The 16,528-nt window shown below is 32.6% G+C and overlaps 1 protein-coding gene across 1 annotated transcript in view; it reads right to left on the bottom strand.

Annotated features, from left to right (window-relative positions):
- The window catches only part of LOC108740576 (dystonin), a 30,473-nt gene extending 13,956 nt beyond the window's left edge, over positions 1 to 16,517 (bottom strand). The window contains exons 1-9 of the mRNA XM_025975653.1: positions 15,486 to 16,517; positions 5,941 to 7,883; positions 4,011 to 4,580; positions 3,588 to 3,959; positions 2,428 to 3,526; positions 1,805 to 2,339; positions 1,445 to 1,749; positions 1,036 to 1,386; positions 590 to 924 (exon numbers count right to left, since the gene is read on the bottom strand). Coding sequence (XP_025831438.1) covers positions 590 to 924; positions 1,036 to 1,386; positions 1,445 to 1,749; positions 1,805 to 2,339; positions 2,428 to 3,526; positions 3,588 to 3,959; positions 4,011 to 4,580; positions 5,941 to 7,860 — 5,487 coding nt within the window. The 5' untranslated portion in view covers positions 7,861 to 7,883; positions 15,486 to 16,517. The remainder of the gene's footprint in view (positions 1 to 589; positions 925 to 1,035; positions 1,387 to 1,444; positions 1,750 to 1,804; positions 2,340 to 2,427; positions 3,527 to 3,587; positions 3,960 to 4,010; positions 4,581 to 5,940; positions 7,884 to 15,485) is intronic.
- Between the last annotated feature and the right edge of the window lie 11 nt (positions 16,518 to 16,528).

Genomic DNA, 16,528 nt, shown 5'->3' with positions numbered 1-16,528 from the left:
TCATTCTGACAGGAAAATTCTAACCTTGACGTTTAGAGTATCATTTTAAGTAAAAGAGGCTTAAGCTGATTTAAGAAGACTAGACAGGAGACTTAATTTAAGTGGAGGGTATAAAAACGTAGAAATTGGAGACTGTGGTAAATGACTCATTAAACTAAAGTCACCTAAATTACCACCACAAATTGATTACTGCGGACACGTGTTTTGCCCACTTTTTAAACTGGTGTCCGCAATAATCAATTTGGGGTGGTAATTTACATGAGTTTCTTTTTATTGTTGGTTTAATTGGAGGGACTACGTTGATTCTAGAGTGTTTCCGAGTTTTTGGAAGTGCAATAAATGTAAGTAAATGACACACAATTATAATGAGAACGAGAAACTATCAACTGAGGTATTTGCGTTTTGTCTCATTAAATTTTATTAAGGTTTATTGTCTAAATACATGGAAAACTTCAATAGCAGCAAATACCCCCTAGATAACGATACACGGCCTGTACTTGGATATTCATTAAATTTTACCCCTTCCAGTAGAGTAGTTTTCCGTCTCTACGCTATGTGGGATTGTCAAGATACAATAACTTTTACTTACCATACAAGTTTGCAGTCTTGTATGTCTATCAACTGTTTCTCTGCGTAATTTTTCCCAGTTTTGTTGTATTTTGTCAAGCTCTCTTTGTAATGATCGATTGTCAACATTTGGATTTCGAGAAAGCACATCTTTTCCTTTATTCAATAACATAATAATTTCATGTTCTCTACCTAAAACGTCGCGATAAATTGGTTCGTGATGGAATAGTTGCTGTTCCAAAATATCTTTATTAGCTGATACAAGTAAACGTTCCGATAATAAGCTAAGTTCGTCTGACAACCAACCAAGTGTTTTAGCACAAGATTCTTGGAACTGACGCCCGTCTCTTAAAGAACCTAAAATTGAAGGATTTTATAAATTTATAAAATGTAGAAGTCAGTTTAAAATGTAAATTGTAAATTCATTTGAAAACATCAATACAATTTTATATATAACTTAAATCTAACCTTCAATTTCAGCTTTCTTATTTCCCAATTTTTTTTGTAAGTTTTTATATTGTTTATCTATGGTGCCAAGTTTTGATTGAATATCGGCTTTTGATGCAGGATCACTGAGGACTTCAGATAATTGAGCACCTGCTGCTTCTAAATCTGTTAAAAGATGTCTTTGACCATCCAATTGTCTTTCAAGATTTTCGACCTTTCGCAACTGTTCTTCAGGTTCTTTATCGGTTGGTAAATCATTCAAACTATCAGAAATAGCTTGTAAAGCATCATGCAAACGGGTATACTGAGCATCAAATTCACGGCTTGTATCTGCAGCTGCTCCAAGTGAGTTAGCACGGTCTTCTAGTTTACCTAAATAATACAAATACTTATAGAAACATTTCAAATACCTTAATCTTTCAAGACATACCTAATAAGGCAGCCCATCTCTGTTGGATATTTTCTAATTTCTTATCGATTTTCTGACCCTCAGGGGAATTTAAAGTCAAGTACGTCAATACAGCTTCACCAACGTTCAAAAGGTGTTGCATTTGTGGTTGTTGAGATCTGAATTCCTCTCTTAAAACTTGAACTTGTTGTACTTGTGATTGAACCATACGTGAATCGCTAGAGATTGGTCCAAGAACAGTCAACATTCGTTCCTTTGAAGATAACCAAGATGACATAGATTCGTAAGTGTCGTGGAATTCTTTCATGTCTTCTAGGAACTTAATTCTAAATAAAAACAAATTATTATTAATCACAAAAAAACTTGCATCTATCAGTATACCTATCCTTGCAACCATCGTTTAGAGTTTTCCATTTTGTTACAACTTGTTGAAGTTCCCCATTTAATAAATCGGAACCGTATGCATTTGGCTTTCTTTTTAACATATCTTTAATCTGTATTTTTGTAGAATCAAGAAGCGATTGTTTTTCGTATATTTCTTCAATTACTTGTCTAATTTGTTTAACGGTCTTGTCAGCTTCATCCTTGCTGCTAGGAACAGAAGATTTTGGTAATTGTCTTTGAATTCTATCTAAGAATGCATTTAATGTTCTCAGATTATCGAGCTGCTTTTTTAATTCTTCCTTAGTTGATTCTATTTCTGACTGACGATCATTAATTTTAATGCCTAATAGATTGTATCTATTATTAATTTCAGAGAGTTGATGTTGAATAGGAGTAAGCTCTTCTAAATGGAAACCATCTTGACTAGACCTTCTTGAAGAAAAACCACTGGAGCCACCCGGAGATAAAGGAGACTGAATGGAAAGACCCTTGCTGGGCGATGGAGAACGGCCATCATGGGAACCACGTCGCACTAAAAAATTAATTATAATTCATAAAAAAACAAGACGCGTTTACGAAAAACGGCAGTGTATGAAATACAAATACAGAAATACACATACTTGACGTAGGAGTAACAGATGTTCTTTTAGTTGGACTATAAACTTGAGATTTTCTTTTAGGAGATTCTTGAATTTCTCCTCGAATAAGTGAATCATACGAAGATCCAACATCATTAATTGTATCAATCGTTGTGGCAAAATCTCTATATTCCTTAGAAATGGGTTTTAATTCTTCACTTTGGCGCTTTAATGCTTCCATTTCAACGGCTACAGTATCTAAACGAGCAACTTTCTGTTCCATTTTTGCCAACCACACCGTAACCTGTTCTCTAAGCGATTCATATGCATTAAGGTGTTCAACCTTTCGTTTATTTAATTTATGTTTTTCATCAAGAAGTGTATTAAGTTCTCGCCATTGAGTTTCCATAGCTTTAATTCGATCACGAACTGGAGGAGTGTCAGTAACATCTCGTTGATTAATTAAATCTTTTCCAATTTTTATTGTGTCTTCGTACATATTTTGATTTTTGTGTAAATTAACAGCTATTTCCTTCATATGTCGTGCATGTTCTTCAGGCGAAACTTTAAGAAGATCCTGAGAGTCAATTATTTCTAATACACTTGCATACCATTGTTCAAATTTAGTTGCTTGATTATTAAAGACAGTCAAATTGCCATTGATGTCTTCTAAAAAGACTCCACGTTTTTGTACACGGTCAAATAATTTTTCAAAACGTGATTTCACATCGTTCAATTTGGTTTCAATTTTTTTAGCAACTCTAGCATTGCTGGTGGATGCAATCAGCTCATTTGCTGATAAATATACAGAATCAATTGAAGAAATATGTGTGTCTATATCTGATTGGAAAACGCGGTGTTCTCGAAGTTGTTCATCCAAACGTTCTTTAATTAAACTTGCAGGTTTTACCATGTTTTTAAATTGACTCTCAGCAGAATTAAGCCACGAAACTATTGAGTCCAATGCATCTTGTACTCCTTGAGATTGCACCAAAGCTGTATCTAACTCTTGGCATCTTTCAGTTAGAGCTCCACTTAATTTTTTATATTTATTGTCCAGTTCTATGACAGGTTGCTCTATAGCTGAAATTTCAGAAGGAGATATTTGCCCTTCCATGGAATGTAATAGAGAATCGGTTGCCTATAAATATTGATTAAAATTAAATAAATGTTAGATCTATTTACCAGAATACGTTACGTACCTGCTTAGCAGTATCTATGAGTTTACTATTGGCTACAAATTCATTATTAAGCACTTTAGCTCTATTCAGCTGATCTTCAACAGATTTTGGGTCTTCTGCTATAGGCTCGTTTAAGATTCTCAAGGCTCTTGGTTCAGCATCTTTCATCCATTCTATCGCCTTATCTAAAGCATCGTTATATTCTCTTCTACGATTACCAACACCAGACAAACGGTCTTGCAAGTTGTTAGCTCTATGTAACAGATCACGATATCTTTGAGTCACTAGTGATACTTGACTACGGACAGGGGAATCTTGAGATGAATGTGGTTCAATGTGAGATAAACGAGAAGGAAGTGAAGTACGAAAATCGTTAAGAATGTGTAAATATTCCTACAAAAGATTATATTTGTACTAACATTTCTGTAATAGATATTCAATTACCTTGCATTCATCAAAGAACTTTTGTGCAGACATTGTTATAAATCTCAAGTCAGCTTGGTGAGCAATGACATCTGATACAAATTCTCTGATGCTATCAGCACTGGAGTCCAGTCGGTGTAAATCGCTTAAACCTCTCTCTTTATCTTCTAAAACTCGTCGGGCTCTATCTAACCACGTCGAAAAGGTATTTAATTCACTTGTTAATTTAGAAAGCTCATCTTTAGCAGAAAATAGACGTCTTAATAATTTCTCTGTACGATCAACTGCTTTATCATAACGTGTTTTTAAATTACGACTGCTTTTCTCTAACGTTGATATTTCTCCTTTAGAAAGAACATCACCGCCTGTTAGTACTAATTGTCGCACTTGATCACTGCAATGTGACAAATGACTTGCATGTTGATCTAGATCATCCTTAATTTGTTTTAGAGTATTAATTTGATTTCGGAGTTCCTCTTCTACTTCATGAGCAGCATCTTGGGCTGATATTCTGTTTTCTATTTCTTCAATCCATTTGAGAAGTTTCGCTAAAGTTTCATCACAAAGTTTGTACTTCTCTTCAACAGCTTGCTGCAATTTTGAAATCTCTGTTATGGTCACCATTTTTAGTCACGATAAATAAAAGCATATTATTTTGCTACCTTACCTATTTCTGTATAAAATATGGCTTATTAACAAATTAAAAATTAAAAAGGAAAGATATTTTTTTCTATATAAAAATTAATTAAGAATAGTAAAATTACCTTCTGGTATTTTAAATAAAAACAGCAAAATTCATTGTAATCTAGTAGAAACAGTAATAATTTTAAAACTCAATATTAGTTTTCACATTGTACATTCAAATTGCTGTTTTTGTCGAAACAAGCACTGATTTTAAAATAATTATAGAATGAAAAAAAATTTACTAAAGCAAAACATCCCTATACCTAAACACATGCATTCAAGCTCACACAAATGTTTTCATTAGTACAAGAAAAAGCTTATGGTAAATAAATTAGGAAAAAACCTGTAAATAAACAGACATTAAGCATAAAATCGCAAAAGACAAAACGGCACAAGCACTTAAAGTTGCTTTATAGATTCTTTTTTTATATATATAGAAAGCGTCACTGAAACAGTGAAAATACATAGTAGTAAATTGAATATGTATATACATATACAAATATATAGATATATATGTATCATGGTGTATCAAAATCAGAAATAATAAACAAAAAGAAAACATAATGCACAAAACATAAAAAATACATAACATTACTATATAAGAAGTTTAAGTTTGCAAAATGAATCAAAAGCTGCTAATGTTGTGTAATGAATGAATTACAATAAAAATAACAGTAAAAACAAAAACTACCATCATTAATTTTTAAGTAGTTAAAGAAGTCATTAATAATGATTGTAGTTTTGTTTAAATTAAGCATAGTGTTAAAATGAATGTTACAATTAGATGAAGTATGGATTAAAGCTTTGTAAGTCAATTCTGCAATGTAAATTAAGAAAATTTCTGTTGAGCTCGACAACATGAAAGTATGGACTGTGCGACCTTCACACATGTATATAAGTAAAGCTCCTTGGGATACCAGCTGAAAAAATTAATATTGTTTAACATTATTGATGAACAAATTAAATTAATTTCACTAGTTAGTTTAAACAATTGAAAATATTGTAGTTTAGAGAAGTAACATGTGAGGTTACCGTTATATAATCTAATGCAGAAATAGGTCAACATAAAAGAAAAAGCAAATAGCTAGATTAAAAAACATAATAATATTAAATATGAAATTAAGATAAACATTCACGTAAGCAACATTATGAATTGAATATTTCATGCAAATGAGTAAAGCATTGAAGACTGATTAGCGCAAGAGCAAAAATTGCTTATCCAAACGAATAAAATACAATAGTGACAGGAAAAAATGAGGTAACTCACCCTTTGCTCTGCTGGAAGAATTAAACCTTTATCAAGAGCTTTAACAAAATCGATTTGCTTTTTTTCAACGCGATCGTCCAACTTTCCTCCAATTGCATCTACTAAATTGTTATCGATTGATACACATAAAGACGCCACATCACCAGTTTCAGTGTCTTTTATTACAGTAAGTGACGGATCAATTAAATTGATTTCTATCGCCTCAAGTAATGTTAAACGTTTTCTGTTTAAGATATTTGTCGATATAAACGGATTAACGAAGCAACCCGTTGTGGGATTATATAGTCCAAAAACTATAGTTTCAATGAGAGTAAATCCTCGGCTAGGAGTTATTAATAATCCACTATCTATCGCATTTGATAAAGTGTACAGTTTTGATGTAGATGAGTCCAAAATATTTCCTTTCTCCGCATCAATTAAGCCTTTTCTAAAGCTTTCAGGAAGTTTTACTAGTTTCTTTTTATCTCCATCTTTAATTAATGCCGAATCTGGATCTATATAACCAAGAGTGATTGATTCTTTAAGAGTAAGAATATTGTTGGATTGTGGATCTGTAAATTTACTAGTTTTTACATCCAAGTAACCTAATTCTAAAGCACTATCAAAGCTTAGAGGTTCTTTTAAGTAAATTGGTGTATCGCTATTATATATTAATATAAGAGATTTAAGTTTCGTTGTTTGAATTTCAAAAGTGAGACACTTCTTAATATTTACCAATTCTGAGCTTATTGCTTCTTCAATAGTTATGAATTTATTAGAACGGGGATCTTTAATTACTGCTACTTGTGGGTCCAACAATTGCAGTTTAATTGCATCTTCAACAGAATATTCTTCAGCCTGTTTTATTTCTTTTGGTTTGTCTAAGCTGCTAACCATTTTTTCAGTTATTTCATCAAAATCTAAGTCGTCAACATTAATAAGCAGCCCACTTTCTAAAGCCTTGTCGTAGGAATAGGTAAGTTTAGATTTCGTATCCAATACTTTCCCTTTCTCAACATCAATATTTCCATTATTGATACCGGAAATAAGTGACTTAATTTCATCGTTAGTAGTATCCTTATACTGGGTTGTTTTTTGACTAATAAAACCACTTTCTATTGCTTGCCTAAGATTTAAAAACTGCCCTGTCGATGGATTAACAAATTTTCCGGTATCAGGCCTATAGAAAAGATTTTTTATTGCTACATTAATACTTATTGGTTTAGAAGAAGTAACTATTAAACCTTTTTCTTTAGCTTCATTAAGAGAAATTGGTTTATTATTTGGTAATCTATAAATATTTTGCTCTCCGTCAATTAATTTGATCTGTAACGCATCATTTAGAGAGATATATTTATTATCTGTGTTTTTTATAATAGAAATAAAGGGGTTAATTAATTCTTGAGAACAAGCACTATTTATATTGTGTTTTTTTCCTGTAGCCGGATGTATTAGCATATTCGAATGTTCATCATAAAATCCAAACTCAAGAATTTGATAAAGATCAAAATTAGTATTTTCAATATCAATAATCGCGCCAATGTTCAAAGCTTCGTTTAAATTTATGGTCCGTCCAGTTAAAGGAAATTTAAAAGTACCGTTACGTTTGTCGATAATACCAAGTCTGCACGTTTCACTCGTATTTAAAACTTTATTTTGTCTTTTATCAAAGTAACAAGGTAGAAGAGGATTAACAATAAATTTTCTAACCGCTTCATGAAGAGTAATTTTTCGTTGATTTTCGGGATCTATAAATTTACCACTTCTTTCATCATATAAACCCTGATGAATAGCCCGTTGAAGAGATATAGCAGCTCGGTTGTCTATTAGAATTCCTGTGTCTAAGGCTTCCTGTAATGTTATTTCAAAAGGTTCACCTTTTGAAAACACTTTAACCAAAGCAGTTTCACCATTAACAGTATTATTATGAATCGCATCCATTAAAGTCAACTTTTTCCACACACCTAATCTTGTTTCCTTAACGTGTACATTTTCTGGATCAATTATGTTTAGTTCAATGGCTTCAATGAGAGTTACGTAATAGCCTGTTTGAGGATCTAAAAAGAGTCGTGTTTCGGGATGATACAGTTTTAGCAAAGCTTCACTTAAAGAAACAGGAGGCTTAACTTCTACTAAAAGTCCTTTTTCGAAACCTTCACTAAAGTCAAACGTTCGCTGCTTGTCGAGAACTATTCGACCTTCGTTTGTATCTATAAGACCTCCTTCTACAGCTTGATCGAATGTGTAAACATTTTCATCGATTGTCACTAACGTAGATGACGGATCCAGATAACCTCTGCGAATAGCAGGATCTGTTCTATATTTCTGTTTTGTTTTAGGATTAATAAATTTGCCTGTTTTTGGGTCATAGAAGCCTTTGCAAACTGCTTCTGGTAAACTAAGTTGATTTTTGTAAGGAACTATAATTCCTCGATCTTGAGCATCGTATAAGTTAAGTTCAAGTTTACTTCCAGGTTCATACACGACACCTTTCTTAGGATCAATAATATTTATTTTAATGGCATCTTTAAGTGTTAAAATGTCATTTGTACAAGGGTCTTTAATTGTTAAAACGTTCTGATTTATGAAATTTTCATTTATGGCTTCTTCTAAAGTTAGCGAGTAATTGTTAATAACGAATAAACCGGTAAGGGGATCGTATACTTTTTGGGCTAATGTTTCTTGAAGCGACCATGGCAAAATCGTACTTAAAATGTAGCCTTTGTTATAAGCTTGGTCTAATGTAAGATACGGATGAGTCAGGACTCCCTTTTCGGTATCTAACAAGTTCGTGTCAATTGCCTCTTTTATTCCGATTATTTTTCTTTGTTGATCATCTTTAATTTTAGTACTTTCTGGGTCAATCAACTTATTATCAATAGCTTCCTGAATTGTTTCTTCGTCACCTGTGGCAGGATTCAAAATTAAACCGGTTTTAGGAGAATAATAATTCAATAATATTGTTTCCAGAAAGTTAAATACGACTGTCTCGGTTACAATTAACCTTTTATTACAAGCTTCATTTAAACTCAGCCACTGACCGCTTTGTGTATCTAATAATTTTCCAGTATTGAGATCTATTATATTACTTTGAATTGCTTCTTCTAAAGGTAGAAGAACATTAGATTTTATGTCTTTAATGAAACTTATCCTTTTATCGATTATATTTCTTAACAATGTTTCATTTACATCTAAAAATTGTCCCGTTAGAAAGTCTCTTATTTTGCCAGACTCATTTTCATACAACCCTTTAATTACAGCTGCTTCCAAAGAAATGGGTCTTCTGAGAGTCAAAATGTAACCTTCCTGAAAAGCTTGTGGAAAGGGAATTTCATTTAATGTGTCTGTATTTACCAATAATCCTTTTTTCACATCGACAATTTTAGAATCGACAGCATCAAAATACGGAATTATTTGCATGTTTTTGGGATCTCGTATACTAACTGATTTTGGGTCTACAATATTTGTATTCAATGCATCAATTAAGCTTATATCACTACCAGAAACTGGGTCTTTTACTGTAACTGTTTTACGGTCCAAACTATCATTTTCTACAATTTCTTGTAATGTTAACGAAGGCATCTTTTCTTTTGGTTTTTCATCTATATTTATTATCCATTTCAATTTTATAGCTTCAAAAAAGGAAATGCGTTTTCCAGTTTTTGGATCAACCATGTAACCAGTATTTCTATCAATTAAAGTTTTCTGTAATGCTTCTTTTAATGTTACGTAAGTAGGTATTTTCTTTGATAAATCTTTAACAAGGATTTTATTGGGATCAAATATCTGTAGCTTATACACCACCTCTTCAAACTTAATGTACTCAAAAGTCTGAGGATTTACAAAGGCATGCCTTTGAATATCATAAATTCCGATTTCAGATAATTTTTGAGGAGTTACGCATTCTTTAGAAACTTCTAAAACAGGCAAATTCAATTTTCTTTCTACCAAAATAATTTTATTATCATCTATTACCTCTACAATTTCACTTGGATCTATTTCATTCCTTTCTATCAAATGAAATACAGTATCAGGTAATACATTTCCTTGGTGAATAGCTATGCAAACAGATGGATCTATTTTTTTGTTTTTTATAGCCACATCAAGGGGCATTTTGGTATGATTCTCAGATATTTCTGCAGTAGCGATATCCGGCAATTCTTTTGGTTTTGTTAAGTTATTAATGGTAACAGAACCTTCACTCTCACTTATTTTTGCATTTTGTACAGATTCTTCACTTAGCGAACCAACAGAAGATATCGTTTCTCTGGTTACCTTATTTTGAGTATATTCTTTATTTGCTCTTTCTTTTATAGCACTTATAATAGCTTTTCCTGCAAGAGCAGGAGCAATAATCGGAGCAGCTAATCCTCCAACGACAGCTATTAATCCCATTTTAGCAGCTTCTTTAAAATCAACTTTAGTACTTGTGTTTCCGACTTTTACCTCACCTGATTTAGAATCAATTAAACCTTTTTCTACAGCTTCCCTCACAGTAATTGGTTGCTTATTGTTTACGTCATAAATAACAGAATCTGGATTTATTATCTGTTTCTCGAGGACTTCCGAAAATGTTAGTGAAGAATCAGGATTTTGGGGATCTTTAAATTTACCAGTTGTCTGATCGTATACGCTACTATCAAAGGCTTCAGCGATGTTCATTTCATTCATTTGATTCTTACTATCACTTTCAGGTGATACTGAAGACACGGCATCTAAAATTCCTTCTTTAATTGCATCTTTTATTTCAATTACTTTACCTGAGTCAGGATCAGTGTATGTACCTGTATCAATATCGACTAATCCTCTTTTTAGAGCATCAGAAAATGAAACTTTTATGTCTTTTAATGTTGTAGTATTCTTGGACTCTTTTTCATCAACAATAATGCCTCTTTGCTTTGCTTCTTCGATTGATAATATTTCACCTGTTTGTAAGTTTTCAACTTGGTCTTTGTTGATTAATGCATAACCTGTGAGTAATTCAATTATTTTAGTAGTAACAGTGTGCACAGATGTAACAGTTTCTGTTACAGTTGTAACAGGTTCTGATGTTAACGGAATATCTTCAGTAATGGGTTTGATCATTAATTGCCCACTTTGTACTGCTTCAGAAATAGAAACAATTTCTCCTGTTTTTGGGTTTTTGAATTCATTATTATCGACGTCTACTAAATTATCTTCTAATGCCTTTTCAACATCTATACTTTCAGAATTAACAGAAAATGGCAGTGCCATAATAAAATCATTATTAATTGCTTTCTTGATTGGAATCCGTTCTCCTGTAATTGGGTGAACGATTTCTTGTGTTTTAGAATCAATTAACCCCCTTCTGACAGCAATTGGAAATGTCATTCCAACAGGAGGCAGTTTCTCGGGACCTTTTTGTACTTCTTCGTTAAAAATATGTGTTTTAATTGCAGTTTGTAAATCTACAGATCCCAGTACAGTTTTAACTGTAGTATTTACATCATCCACAATTCCAAAAGCAAGAGCTTCTTCCAACGTTATATTTTGTCCTGATGGTTCTTTTAAGGTACTTAAAGGATCTAAAATATCACAAATAACAGCTTCTCTTAGGGTTAAATTGGTTCCCGTTTCGGGATGAATAATTCTGTTGGTGTTTGGTTCAATGAGGCCTTGTTTATAAAGTTCTGGGACTGATAAGCTTCTATTTAATGGAACTAGAATTTCATTTGTACCGTTACCGTCTAAAATACCTCTTTCTACAGCTTCATTAATAGTTAAAATGTCACCATGTTGAGGATCTACAATATGGCCTGAGTTGCCATCTATTTTATTTAGTTCCAAAACTTCTTGCAATGTTAATAATTCGCCTTCAGGAGTAGAAAATATTTCCTTCTTAGAAAGAAGTTTTGCTGTTTGAGGATCAATTAAACCCTTTTCAAGCATTTCTTTTGGTCTTACTATTCTTTTTCGTAATTTTTGAAGAACAACTTTTTTAGCTTCCGATTCTGGCGTTTTAGTTTGAGCGCATCCTATTAAAACTTTGTATTTTGGTTCAACAGTTATTCGTCCCCGAACTTTTTCACCAGGAGTTAAAAACTTTTTGTCATCCGAATCTATTAATGTTGCAACGTCATATTGAATTTCTGAATCCGTTAATTTATCGATAAAATCCGGTGTTAACATCCCTGCTTGAATTGCCTCATGAACAGTATAAATTTTACCTGTTGTTGGACAAGTTACTTTAACACTGTCTAAAACAATTTTCGATTTTGTTTCAATTGTCGATTGAGGAGTGTTTGATACTATTTGTTGTGCAATTTCTGCGCTTTTCTCTTCCACTGGACACATGTCGTATGCGATTTCAATAGGAATATAATCATTACTTTGAGAATCATGAACTAACATTTTTTGAACATGCTTAACTATTTGTTTTTCTGCAACTAGCGGAGTTCCCGCGACAGTTATATGTCCACTTCTTACTGCTTCACTCAAAGGTACATCATTTCCTTTTTTGTTTTTCATTGTATTTTTCTCAAGATTTATAATATTTTTAGCAAGTCCTTCTTTAAAATCTACTTCTTTGTTTGTGGTAGGGTCTATAATCTTAACGGTATTAGGTGAAATCTTACCTTCATGAAGCGCTTTTAGTAGCTGTAAAGATTCGCTTTTTTCGGGTAATATTATTAAAGTTGTACTTGGGTCAAAAATAACTCCTTCTTCTAATTTTACCGGTTCAGGAACTTTATGAGTTTGATGAACATACGCTCTTTCTGCGATTCTTGGACTTGTCAATGGAGTAAGGTCTACATCCATTGTTTCTTCTAATAAAATATAACCCTTTTCAATTGCTTCTTTCATAGTAATACGTCTTTTGTCTAAATTATAATGGCCAGTACTATCTACTATTTTTTTATCAATACTGCGCGAAATGCTTATTTTTCTTTGACTTTTAGGATCAACAACTATTACAGACTGTGGATTTATAATCTTTAGCTTAATACATTCTTCAAAGCTTACCAATCTGTCTGTTCCCGTGATAGTAAAAAGTCCCGTCTCACAATCAAACATCTTTTGTTTAATTGCGTCAGATAAATTCCATCCCTCTGCAGGAATTTCAACTTTAGTATTTGAAAAAATTGTATTTCTTTTTTCTATTTCTATAAAATCTTCTGAGTGTATAGGTAAATTAATTCTCTCTTTACACGTTGTTAAAACCCTATTTTCCGGTTGATCGTCAATTGACTTATTAGCTGATTCAATCTGCTTTTGTACAGTTACGTTTTCATTAGAGCTGTTTTCATCTGGTGACAATTTTCCTTCTTGAAGTGCCTGAGCAATTGAAATTACTTCATTTGTTTCAGGATTTCTAAATGTTTTACTTTCGTTATCAATAAGACCTTTTCGAATTGCTTCTGTGTATGTTAATTTACTGTGAAGATATTTTTCACCACAAGTGGTAACAGTTACATAACGTTGAATTACTTTACAGGTCGTTTGGGTTGTTACATTAACCATTAATAGACTATTTAATAGTGATGCCCCTTCAGGCGATATAAGGTTTTGTGATATAGCATCATTTAAAGGTACTATTTTATTCTTACTGATATCTATAAAGTTTCCAGTTTTAGGATTAATGTAGCCTTTGAAAACAGCTTCAACAACAGTGAGTTCTATGCCTTCTTCAAATATGCCTACTTTTCTTGTTAACATGTTGTATATTTCAGGTTTTACTTCCCCTGTTTTTACCCCCTCTTTGAATGATATCAGTTTTCCATTTTTAATATTTGTTACTAAACTACCTCCTTGTTTTTTACTTATAAAACCTTTTGAACTAGCCGCGTTAAAGCTAATATAGCCAGATTTATCTGGCGTTTGGAACCCGTCGATATCAAAAATTGATTTTTGGGCAACTGATGTAATATAACCCCGGCGCACTGCTTCAGCAATTGTAAATGTTTCACCCGTAACATTATCTTTATAAATTCCATTAGGTTGAATTATACCTTCCTCTAAAGCAGATTTTAATGTTAATAAAGCGCTTGTTTCTCTATTAATCACAGATTTAACACTATCATAATCTAATACACCACAATCAATCGCGTTTAAAATATTTAGTTTATTATGTAAAGGTGAAAATACATTACCTTCGTCATCTAAAAGGTTTAATTCATACGCGTCTTTTAAGGTTAACGGTTTAATGATAAACTGTCTTCGCCTAGCTTCCAAAAAGGAAATCTTTTCATGGGGTAAACAATATTTTCCTAATTTTGGATTAATTATTCCCTCATCTATAGCCTCACTTACAGTGATTTTACGATCTGTTTTACTATCAACAATTTCTCTAATATTGTTTTCAATTATGTTTGTATTTATTGCTGCGTCAATTTGATATTTATTACCCGAATTTCGATCCACAATCCAACCCGTTCTATCATCAACTAGACCTTGACCAAGTGCATCATATAAACATACCGGAACAGTTTTTATTTTAACTTCCTGATGCTTTGAATAAATACGATTTTTTTTAGTAGCTTCTTTAATTGATAACGTTTGGTCGCTCTCCATATAACGTTTTTGTGGTACATCCACACTGTCATTGTTATCGAGCTCATCAGAGCTACTACTGTGCTTTACCTTTACTTGTTTCTCAGATGGATCTATAAAGCTCCTTTCGGCTTCATGTATCTCCCGCTGAATAGCTTCAAGAAGAGTTATTGCATGTTCGTCTTCAATTATACCACAAGGCCCGTAAAGCCGCTCAACTACCTTCGGTTCAATTAAGCCTTGTTTTGCAGCTTCTGAAATGGGGATTTGACTTCCATCTGATGATATTACTATTTTGGCAGTGCGAACATCTATGATTCGAGAAGCGATAGCATCTCTTATAGTCATAATTTCACCAGTAAATGGATTAATTATGCTTGGTGTATCAATAATACTGTCGGTTCCAATTCCTTCATTCACCTTATGCACCCGTTTTAAAGATTTAATTTCACTAAATTGCATTGTAGAGCCCCATTGCTGGGGATCCTGGTAAATAGCAGTTGTTGAAGTATATTTATCGGGGGGACGACCATTTGTTATACTCAGTTCTTCTACTCCATTACTTCCTCTCTTAGTGGAGGTTATATTTTCTTTGGACGATTTCAATCTAAATGTAAATGTAGCACATCACACAAAAATTAAAATGTAAGGATAAAAGTGCAACAGCCACAACAAAATACAATAAAATAACTTACTGCTTGTTGTACCCTGACGAGGAAGAGTAAGATATCGATTGCTCGGAAGATGTTGTTATGTGAAATTCAGAACGGAATGTTTTAAACAGTTGAGGTTCCATTTGCTCAACTAATCGCTGAAAGCGAAAAAAAAAGTTTAATAGAATTATAATTAAAAACACTTTTGTTGTAATATAATTGAAAATTAACCACAACTTCAATAAGTAGTTAAACATGACGAATGTAATATTTCCTTCTCAGAATAATTTGCATTCTTTAAATTACATTTTTAAATGATAACAACGTATTTTTATTATTCAAAAAAACAGGATATCATTTTTAAATAGATATCAATTTCCAATTTAAGCTTTTTCCACACACCTAATCTTGTTTCCTTAACGTGTACATTTTCTGGATCAATTATGTTTAGTTCAATGGCTTCAATGAGAGTTACGTAATAGCCTGTTTGAGGATCTAAAAAGAGTCGTGTTTCGGGATGATACAGTTTTAGCAAAGCTTCACTTAAAGAAACAGGAGGCTTAACTTCTACTAAAAGTCCTTTTTCGAAACCTTCACTAAAGTCAAACGTTCGCTGCTTGTCGAGAACTATTCGACCTTCGTTTGTATCTATAAGACCTCCTTCTACAGCTTGATCGAATGTGTAAACATTTTCATCGATTGTCACTAACGTAGATGACGGATCCAGATAACCTCTGCGAATAGCAGGATCTGTTCTATATTTCTGTTTTGTTTTAGGATTAATAAATTTGCCTGTTTTTGGGTCATAGAAGCCTTTGCAAACTGCTTCTGGTAAACTAAGTTGATTTTTGTAAGGAACTATAATTCCTCGATCTTGAGCATCGTATAAGTTAAGTTCAAGTTTACTTCCAGGTTCATACACGACACCTTTCTTAGGATCAATAATATTTATTTTAATGGCATCTTTAAGTGTTAAAATGTCATTTGTACAAGGGTCTTTAATTGTTAAAACGTTCTGATTTATGAAATTTTCATTTATGGCTTCTTCTAAAGTTAGCGAGTAATTGTTAATAACGAATAAACCGGTAAGGGGATCGTATACTTTTTGGGCTAATGTTTCTTGAAGCGACCATGGCAAAATCGTACTTAAAATGTAGCCTTTGTTATAAGCTTGGTCTAATGTAAGATACGGATGAGTCAGGACTCCCTTTTCGGTATCTAACAAGTTCGTGTCAATTGCCTCTTTTATTCCGATTATTTTTCTTTGTTGATCATCTTTAATTTTAGTACTTTCTGGGTCAATCAACTTATTATCAATAGCTTCCTGAATTGTTTCTTCGTCACCTGTGGCAGGATTCAAAATTAAACCGGTTTTAGGAGAATAATAATTCAATAATATTGTTTCCAGAAAGTTAAATACGACTGTCTCGGTTACAATTAAAGAT

This window comes from Agrilus planipennis, unplaced genomic scaffold (assembly GCF_000699045.2).
Source record: "Agrilus planipennis isolate EAB-ADULT unplaced genomic scaffold, Apla_2.0 scaffold184, whole genome shotgun sequence".
Taxonomy (NCBI): domain Eukaryota; kingdom Metazoa; phylum Arthropoda; class Insecta; order Coleoptera; family Buprestidae; genus Agrilus; species Agrilus planipennis.
Note: the sequence above shows the minus strand (reverse complement) of the source record. Positions and strands in the feature narration are given on the sequence as shown.